Source organism: Antennarius striatus, chromosome 4 (genome assembly GCF_040054535.1).
Source record: "Antennarius striatus isolate MH-2024 chromosome 4, ASM4005453v1, whole genome shotgun sequence".
NCBI lineage: Eukaryota > Metazoa > Chordata > Actinopteri > Lophiiformes > Antennariidae > Antennarius > Antennarius striatus.
The window spans coordinates 6740479-6749970 of record NC_090779.1 but is presented as its reverse complement, the minus strand read 5'-3'; the positions used below and the strand labels follow the sequence as shown (position 1 = coordinate 6749970).

Genomic DNA, 9492 nt, shown 5'->3' with positions numbered 1-9492 from the left:
CTGTACATAAAATTAAATTAAATCTTTTGAGTCCTCTGTGTATACTTTTTGGATCTGATCGTCTAAAATAAAATGCAAAACCAGCTAAAATATGTTACACAGGAAAACATCATGACTGGCGTTTTTTTTCTTCTTCTTAAAATCATTTAATTAAATGACTGATTCCTAGACCGCTCAACCAAGGATTTTATTTTGAAGATATTATCCGGAACTTCCGTGTCTGTTTCTGTCGCTCTTCACGCGCCTCTGGCTGTGAGAAGGTGGTCGAAAAACACCGTCCAGAAAAGCGACCAACGGGGAAACTTTTCATGTGTTTCTGTATTTCTTTCACTACATAAACGTTGAAATTGATACCAAATGTTTCTGAGTGACGACGTGACGGCTCGGACTTGTTTGTCATCGGGAATAAAGTTGAAAAAGTGCGAGGTGAAAATGGAGAGCCCAGCTGAGTGAGAGTGGGGTGAGGAGGCTGGATTTGGCAAAGTTGGGAGTCCTGCCCTGCTGCTAGCAGGCTAGTTAGCATGTTCCAACACTCCGCTATCTCGGATAAGTCATGAGGTGAGTTTGTTTGTCTGTTTTAAGCCTGAAATGTTATTTGTGAAAGTTTTTATATATTATCCTGGTGTTGTCGAAAAGTAACGGTCCACATAGTTTTCGGCAAAAGAACAAACATGAAAGGCCTGGCCATTTTAAACGTGAACTAAACTTTGACACTATTAGCTGTGAACGTGTTCAGAACAGTGTCTAGTTTACGTTTGACTATGTTTCCACCATCAGTTCAAATGTTTTAAGGAGTAAATATCTTTCTTTTTTTTTTACCTTTTATTTTAGAAACTCCATACAAGATATTAAGATATTATATTGTGTTGATACAACAGTTATAACACATTAATACATTAGAATTCTGACTTTTCTGACTGCGGCAGTCCCAAAATCATTCAAAGCCCAGAATATTCTTCTCCAGGAGAGCTAACCTGTCAATCAGCTATAATACACTGTCCCAATCTAAATGAACTTACTCTGTCGAGACACTTTCTGTCTTATGTCTTAATTTATATAAATATTTCATGTCTGAGCCTCAAGATGAACCACAGCTGACCCAAAGCACAAGGAAGGTCAGTTCCAGTATAGAACCATGTAGATAAGATACAACAGTTCTTGTATGCTGTTCATGAAACCAGACCGGACCTTCTAGCGTCTGTGGACCAGTCTGTCTGGAGGATGAAGAATGGAGCTGATGCTGTAAATAACACTCTACCTACAGTGAATCGTGTTGGTGTCTCTGTGATGTTCTGGAGCTGCTCTGCTCTTCAGATGCTGCAGCATGAAGAGGGTCTTATGGGTTATGTCAAGTATCAGGAAACACTAGAATAAAGTCTCCAACTGTGAGGATGTCAAAATCACAATAGTCCCAAACAGACTTCAGAGTCCACCAAGACTTCTCAATAAGTCCAAGATTATTCTGGAGTCTTCTGGTTTAACTCCCATAAAAACTATTTTTTGTTGGATTAGAAGGTTGTTGCAGTCGTTTAAATCAGGAATACTCCAGAACTTGAGGCCGTAAGGAATGGGTTAAGATTCCTTTGGAATGCTGCCAGTACCTGGTATCTGGATATGCAATATATTTGCAGCAGCTCATAGCAGCCAAAGGGTTTGTAGTAAAAAGTGGAGATGCTTTGCATCAAGCAGTTGAATCATCTTGTCACCACAGGAATCAGTAAAATTACCATTTTGTATTATCGTTAGGGAATAGAGGGTTGTACTGTCTATTGCACTGCACCAGTCAGACTGTTCTTGTGTGATGTGATTATTTTAAGTAGTTTATAAATTGTGTTTTACCAATAAACCTAATGCACCATAATGATTGAATAATGTACCTTCCACCTGCAGCTTCTATATTCATGATTTGCTTGTGAAAGCAAATAGCCTCATCATGCCACTACATACACAAATTATTTCTACTTTTATTGCTAAGATAAGTCATATGTTTATAAATTTTAAAATACAAAAATGCTGTTGTAGCCATTGAAATGTCATCCGTCAGCAGATGTCAGTGTGCTTGGTGGCCCTGACCGTCTTCACTCATGTACTTTCTGTTCTCTGTTTCAGAGCTTCTCTCTGCTTCTCCCCAGCCTGTGATTCTCCTGCTTCATCTGCTGCTGATGCTGCAGCTTCTCCCAATGGATCGAAGCAGAGTTGATGCTGTTTTTTACCGGAGAAGGAATTTAAACTCATTTTAGATAATCACTCACACTTCCCTGCTCCAGTCAGCTTTTTTCCACCATGAGCATCATTACTAAAGATCTTTTCTCAGCATATTACACCATGTAAGAAGGGGGCCTTCTGTGTCCCTGAGGTACAACCCAACTTGCCTGCTTTGCAGCCTGGCTATATGTACAAGACCCGCTGCAAGCCCATGAAAGAGACTGCAACAGAAATCAAGCAGCAGTGAAGGACTTGCTGATGGCGACGGACGACGTGCTTGCACACCATGTATCCATGAATGTTTGGACGTCTTAAACTGGACTTGAGTGGATGTTGTGGTTGAATTCATGAAGTGTGTCTGCTGATGCCAGGTTGTTGGGATTTGAGTGGGTTTATTCAGCTTGATTCATGAACCCTGGGTCTGATGGTGGCTGCAGTCTGGATGTGGGTGTGTTGAATCAACTGTTGCGGTGATGAGGCAGGGCTCCTGGCGGCCTGTGTGGCTGACTGGGCAGCGGCCCCGGGCGGAGTGATGGGGTGCAGGAACAGTAAGGTCCTCCCTGAGCCTCCAGGGGATGTTCAGTTGGACCTGGTCAAAAAGGTCAGTTGGATGATCTTCTTAATAGCAATGCTAATGATATGATTATTTCCCATAAAATAATTAGAAAAGCATATTTAATTTATGATTAATGAAAAAAGACAACCAAAAAAATGCAGCAAATCATCATGTGTAAGATTGGGCTTCTTGTAGGACTTTGCTGCAACTACCTCTGATTTTTGAATTAATTAGACATTCAGTTTTAAATGACTTAAATGTTTAATATAATTTCTCACAGTCTAATGGTATGTGTTCAGTTCTTCAGGCTTATTTGAACCATTCTTTTTCTTTGCACCCATGAAATTATTGACACATTCCCTGGAAAATGAACTTAAAATGTTTGGCTACTTTATCAACTATTTCAGTGAGACTGCATGTTTTGCAAATATGTTTTTTGGCATTATGACAGGACCATGACTCAAGAACACAGGAGGAGTTTAAATATGTTCTGCTGATTTATTGTTCTCTGACTTTAAACACTCCCAAAATAGTCAGTCTCACCGGGCTATTCTGTCTGTCGTCTCAGGGTTTTTTCACAGCTGAATGTCCAAACCAGGTACGTTATATAAGTTTGATCCGGACTGAGACCCCCTATTCCTGTTGGACCAAAGCCTCTTTGTTTCAGGGGAGGTTGCACCCTGGGTGTTTTGGTTCTGACTATAAAGTCAGAACATCAGTGCCAAACAAGGAAGTTGTGAAAGAGCCCTGACGAGTATTTGTGCGTTGTGTTTTTCTACATATGACTTTCCTCCGTTCTCTGTAGAAGATTCTACTTTTGTTTCCATCAGTTCATGTAAATCTATGACTGACTGAGTTCCCTGTTTTTTCAGGTTGATCCTCCCCCGCCTCCTCAGACAGATATCTACAAGCATTTCATACGAGGGGATGGCACGAGGAGCAAGACGGATGGAGCCAGTGGAGGAAGAGGTGACAAATCTGACTCTACCTCCCCCTGTCAGGCCCAAGCCGCCACTCCCACGGCGTCAGCTCAGCCCCCTAAGGATCCATCAGAGCTGTCGGACCCTCAGCGGAAGAAGGTGGCGAAATATCGAGCCAAGTTTGACCCCAGAGTCACAGCCAAATATGATATCAAAGCTCTGATTGGTCGTGGGAGTTTTAGCCGTGTTGTCCGCGTGGAACACAAAAGCACCCGGCAGCCTTACGCAATCAAAATGATTGAGACTCGTTACCGGGAGGGGAGGGAGGTGTGCGAGTCTGAGCTGTGTGTACTGCGGCGCGTCCGTCATACCAATATCATCCAGCTTATGGAGGTGTTTGAGACGGCGGAGCGAGTCTACATGGTGATGGAGCTGGCGACCGGAGGAGAGCTCTTCGACCGGATCATCGCCCGCGGCTCGTTCACTGAGCGGGACGCCACACGAGTGCTGCAGATGGTGCTGGACGGTGTCAAGTATCTCCATACTTTGGGGATCACGCACCGAGACCTGAAGCCAGAGAACCTGCTGTACTACCACCCCGGAGCCGATTCCAAGATCATCATCACCGACTTTGGTTTGGCTAGTAGCAGGAAAAAGGGGGACGAGTGTCTTATGAAGACCACGTGCGGAACACCTGAATATATTGCCCCTGAGATCCTGGTGAGGAAGCCCTATACAAATGCTGTAGACATGTGGGCACTGGGGGTGATATCCTACATCCTGCTGAGCGGAACCATGCCCTTCGAGGATGACAACCGCATGAGGCTGTACCGGCAGATCCTCAAGGGGAAGTACAGCTTCTCTGGAGAGGTGAGGAATTGATCACGCACACACCAGCAGACTTCAGCCATGCTCGGAACACAGTGCGCCCTCGCTACTCGCGGTCAATGTGTTCCAAGGAACCACATGCAAATAACGAATTCCGCGATACAGCGACAAACTATTTGTCTTATTATTTACGGTAATTTAAAAGTTTATGAACCCTTCCCATACTGATATTAAACCACCTTCTATCTGTATTACCTTTTCCCACACTCACATAGACTGTTTAAACTACTTTTGTGTCTCACGGAATTTCGAGACTCACAGAACGGAGCACACTTCCGGATGCCGTCAGACAATAGAATTGCGCGTACCTCCTCTACCTCCTTGCCTTGTCTATCTTACCATACTTTCTTATTTTGTTGTCCTTTGTAAGTCAGTGTGTCTAACCCTTTACGTTTGTACCTGAGTGCTTTATCTCTATGTCAAACTAACAGGATGCTGAGCGGTCGCTCCGTTCTTTCATAGCGTGGGATGTTTAATTTTGCCCACAGCCACTCCAGCTCAGCAGTTTTGTTGTACCTATTGAATAGCAGTCCATTCTTTACAGTTTTCTGGGGAACCCTTTAGATGTCAGCTTTTGTACCGTTGAGATGAGTTCAGACCAGCGAATGTAGGAACAGGCAGGAAGGATGTAATCAAGCGTTTTGAGTTGTTCTTGGAACTCGAGAACGTTTCCCCGGAGTAAACGACACCGTACTTTTGAAATGATGATTATTAGGTTAATATTTCAGTCTGAGTTGGCACCTGGATGACTAAGTTAAAAAAATGAATCAGGGTTTCTCATTAGAACAACAGCAGGGCAGTCCTAAATCTCTTCTAACATGACAACAATTTATGTTTTTTGTTTTAGCTGATTACCACAACATGGATATCCTTTTAACTTAGTCTAGTTATGATCACACGCAGTGGCTAGCAGCAGTGCAGTAATTAAAGAATTAATTAATATAATACAATTTTATCTTCCCCAGTCTGTCAAATGAAGGCCAGCTTGGAGTTTTCCACTGTGTTATTACTCCAGCAGGAGAGCACAGCTCTGCTGTACTGTTCATCATCAGATCAATAAAAAAAAGATAAAACGTCTGCATTATCAGTTCTGAAAAACGTAGCTGGTGGCGGTTTTTTCTCCAGTCTGTAGGGTCCTCTGGTTTTGTAGGTGATCTGTGGTGAAAATGACTTGGCTAGTGGTTGCTATGCGTACCTTCACCGTGGCATGCCTTTTGTGTTACTCATTCTCTCTTCCTGTTGTCTAATTCCAGAAAAGAATTTCTGTGATACTCGTGCATCCATGATGGAGTTAACTGTGGCTTAAAACATGAGTCAAACGTTCATAACTTAAGAGCTACAAGTACTAATGGTTTCATTAAGGAGTTATTATACTGTAAGGATAAAATAGGGGAGTGCCTATACTGTGGATGTATATTACAGAAGCCTCTGACCTTTAGTTCAGAGGACCTGGTCCTGGAGACAAATGAGAGGAGGAGCTGAGGTGGACCCACTTGAATAACTGGTAATAAAATATGTTCTTATTTACAGCTGCAGTTCAAGAAGTAATCACAGCCCGGACATTGTTGAAGGCAGAGGACAGATGTATGTCTGAGGGTTGTATATGTGTCATGTATCTTTAGCCAAGCTGTGATTTACCTGCTGTGGGCAAAGGAGGGTGGGGGGGGGGGGGGGTGCAGGAGACTGAAAACAACTGGTTGCCAGGCAGGAATCATGTGACTCTCTGCAGTATTTCTCACATGCGAATAAATTACAACAGTCTTTATTTATATCTTAAAACAAAATTTAAAAAAAGCTACACAGAGATTTAATATCAGCCTCAGTGAGTTGGGATTGATAACCAGTAGGTGTCAGTGTTTGTTGGGGTGTGGGTTTACCTGGATGCCATATTATAAGAGAGGGAAGAGGAGATCCAGGGCTCGTTGGTGTTATGACAAGACACCACAAATAAATGGATGTATAGGAAGCCCTGATGTGTGTTTATGTATGAGAACGCTGAGGCGTGCTGTGCTGATGTTTCCAATTCCAGTCTGGGCAGGGGGTGGAGTTCCACTCACTACCAGCAGTTAAGTGGAATCTAAAGATAAGACCGCTTGAGTTCAGATACCTTCATTTTGGAACATCTTTAGACTTTTGAGGAATTATGATCTTTCTGTTCAAAATGAATACATTTTGATACATGGTTATGAACAAATGAATGTATATTTTCAGCCTAAATCTTAGTGTTAGGTCCTTTCATGGTTCAAGATGCTCTCAGCTTTATATCTCTACTGCCCTCTAGTGTTCATACCAAAGCGCTGATGCTGAACATATGGCTGTTTGCATAAACATCTACTGAATCTAAACAATAACGATCAACACATACATGTAAACTTATTAGAAACCGATGTTTCTATGGATACGTACCTTATCTGTTTTAGATGCATCCAAGCAGCATCTGGAAACTTGTTGTTTTTGTGTATCCTGAAAGGAAAAATTGCTTTTTTTCTGACAAACAGATGATGGAGGTAACATGGCTTAAACATCTGATGATGTCTCTCTTTCTCATTTTGTTTTCTAACCATCTCCCCAGCCATGGCCCAGCGTGTCCAACCTGGCCAAAGACTTTGTGGAGCGGATTCTAACGGTGGACCCCAGTGAGCGGCTCACTGCTGGCCAGGCCCTCAAGCACCCCTGGATCATCAGCATGGCCGCCTCCTCCTCCATGAGGAACCTCCAGCGCTGCATATCTCAGAACCTCCTAAAGCGGGCGTCGTCCCGCTGCCACAGCACCAAGTCGGCCCAGTCCACTCGCTCCAGTCGTTCTACCAAATCCAACAAAGCCCGTCGGGTACGAGAGAAAGAGTTGCGTGAGCTAAACCGTCGATACCAGCAGCAATACAACGGCTGAAACAGGGACACGGCAGCCAGCGGCTGTAGCAGACGGCACGACAACAACTGAACTTTTTTCTGTCTCTGAAAAAGAGCACAACTGGACTGAATCCACGGCTGCCAGCCAAAGTAAAGCAGTGCCAGTTAAAACTGTAGCAGCCAGAAATGATCATTAAGACAATAATCTATGAATTCCTTCGGCAGCGTGTCTCTGGATGAGCACAGAAAAGGACACAACAGCAAAGGATTCCATCATCTCTCCATTCATTCCTTCTCTGGTGGGATGGTGCCTTTCTGTTCCTTTGGTTTTCTTTTTTCAATCCAATCCCTGTGTCTCTACATATTTATTTATTATTGTTGACATGATAATTAGTCTCCATTCAGACGGTCACTGGATAATGACCTTCCATGAGGATCTGTTGAACAGAGTTGTTGGGAGGGGGAAGCGAATGCCCCTCACTCATTCCTGATTGAAAATTGCTGTGAATTTATTATTGTACTAATTAACAGACATTAAGATGTGGGCGATTGAAACACACGACCACACACTTTGAGGGCCAAATGAACACTTTGATCAGCTCTCAACTTATCTCATCTTGCCATTATTGTTCTGTAATTTCTTTGCTCTAAAGCTGTCAAAAGATTGTGAAGCTGTTATGTGTCAGAGTTAAACACACAGGATGTAATTTCTCTAAATCCAAATGAAAACCAAGGACGTCGTTTGACGACTGAAAGAAGCAGTGTGGGTCAGAGGTCAGCCACCATTACAGTATTTTTCGCACTATAAGGCGCACCTAAAAGCCTCTAATTTTCTCAAAAACTGACAGTGTGCCTAACAATCCAGTGCGCCTTATATATGAAAAAGATCAAATAGGCCGTTCATTGAAGGTGTGCTTTGTAATCAGATGCACCTTATATGAAAAGGTTTTGAAATAGGCCTTTCATTGGAGGTACGCCTTATAGTCCAGTGTGCTTATAGAACAGAAAATACTGTACTGGTGAATGTCTGACTTGAGTCTGGCTGAAATGTCACCAGATGAGATAATGTCTTGTAGTTTTATTCATACAATGTTCGCTCACGTTTGCCACCTCCAATCCTTTCTGCTGTGAGTTACGACAGGAAAAAAGCAAATGAAATGCATAAAATGACAGATTTCTTCACATTCGAACAAAAAAATCTGAAATAATGCAAATAATTGTTTTTATTGTTTTTGAAGTATGTGATTCCACAGTGACAACCTGCTAACTGAACCCACTGACAAAGCTAACGTTAGCCGTTTAGCTTGAAGAGAAATAGAGACATGAGCAGACACTTGATCAAATGCTGTTTATTGATTATGTAACATGAACACTTCCACTTCACATTCTACAAACGTAACATATCTTAAATAAATTACTGAATATGCCAAAAATGAAGATGAGTGTTTCAGGATCTTTTCCTGCATAGGGTCTGATTATTCTAACTCAGGATTTCATACATTTTTTTCCAGTCGTGCGACGCCTTTAACAGTCACTCCAGGGTAAAATGTGTTTACAGATGTACCCTCTTTATTGGTCTGACGACTGGTGCATGCACACATCACTGTTGAGGTGCTGCTGGTATAATTTCATATTTCACAAAGGAGCGGCACGTCACATCTGAAACCTCTGTTTTAACCATCATTCTTTGCGATACCCAATATGTGAGTTTCATACACTGCTGAGGTTCTGCAGATGCAGTTTTCTTCTTTCAAGATTGTTCCGTGTTGTACATGTCATTTGTGCAGTTGCAAATCCTGCCTCCATGAAAACCAGCAGATGGTTGTGTGTTGCAGCAACAGGTGATACGAAAAACTTAAGGCGTTTTTAAGGTTTGTTCCATCATGTGATGCTACAGTGACAACCTGCTGACTTAACACACTGAAAGAGCTCGCGTTGGCATTTTGCAGAGTGATAGAAATATCTTAAGAGAAATTTTCTTAAAACGCGCTGTAATGTTTCATTCCACAGACGTCTTGTAAAGCTAGCATCTTTCCTGGGAAAGGTCCAATGGCTAAAATGACAAAGTTTGAT

General features: G+C 42.5%; 1 protein-coding gene across 1 annotated transcript; it reads left to right on the top strand.

Annotated features, from left to right (window-relative positions):
- Window positions 1-254: 254 nt before the first annotated feature.
- pskh1 (protein serine kinase H1) lies at window positions 255-8856 on the top strand. The gene is made up of 4 exons (XM_068312606.1): window positions 255-558; window positions 2110-2806; window positions 3634-4551; window positions 7142-8856. Exons 2-4 carry the CDS (start codon window positions 2738-2740, stop codon window positions 7457-7459), a joined length of 1305 nt encoding a protein of 434 aa, XP_068168707.1. The 5' UTR covers window positions 255-558; window positions 2110-2737; the 3' UTR covers window positions 7460-8856.
- Window positions 8857-9492: the final 636 nt, after the last annotated feature.

What these genes read in the sequence shown, in the direction of transcription:
- pskh1 (XM_068312606.1), top strand. Translation starts at nt 2,738, where the DNA reads ATGGGGTGCAGGAACAGTAAGGTCCTCCCTGAGCCTCCAGGGGATGTT. An exon ending in AGTTGGACCTGGTCAAAAAG is followed by an intron (nt 2,807 to 3,633) that starts GTCAGTTGGATG and finishes CTGTTTTTTCAG; the next exon opens with GTTGATCCTCCCCCGCCTCC. An exon ending in AGTACAGCTTCTCTGGAGAG is followed by an intron (nt 4,552 to 7,141) that starts GTGAGGAATTGA and finishes CCATCTCCCCAG; the next exon opens with CCATGGCCCAGCGTGTCCAA.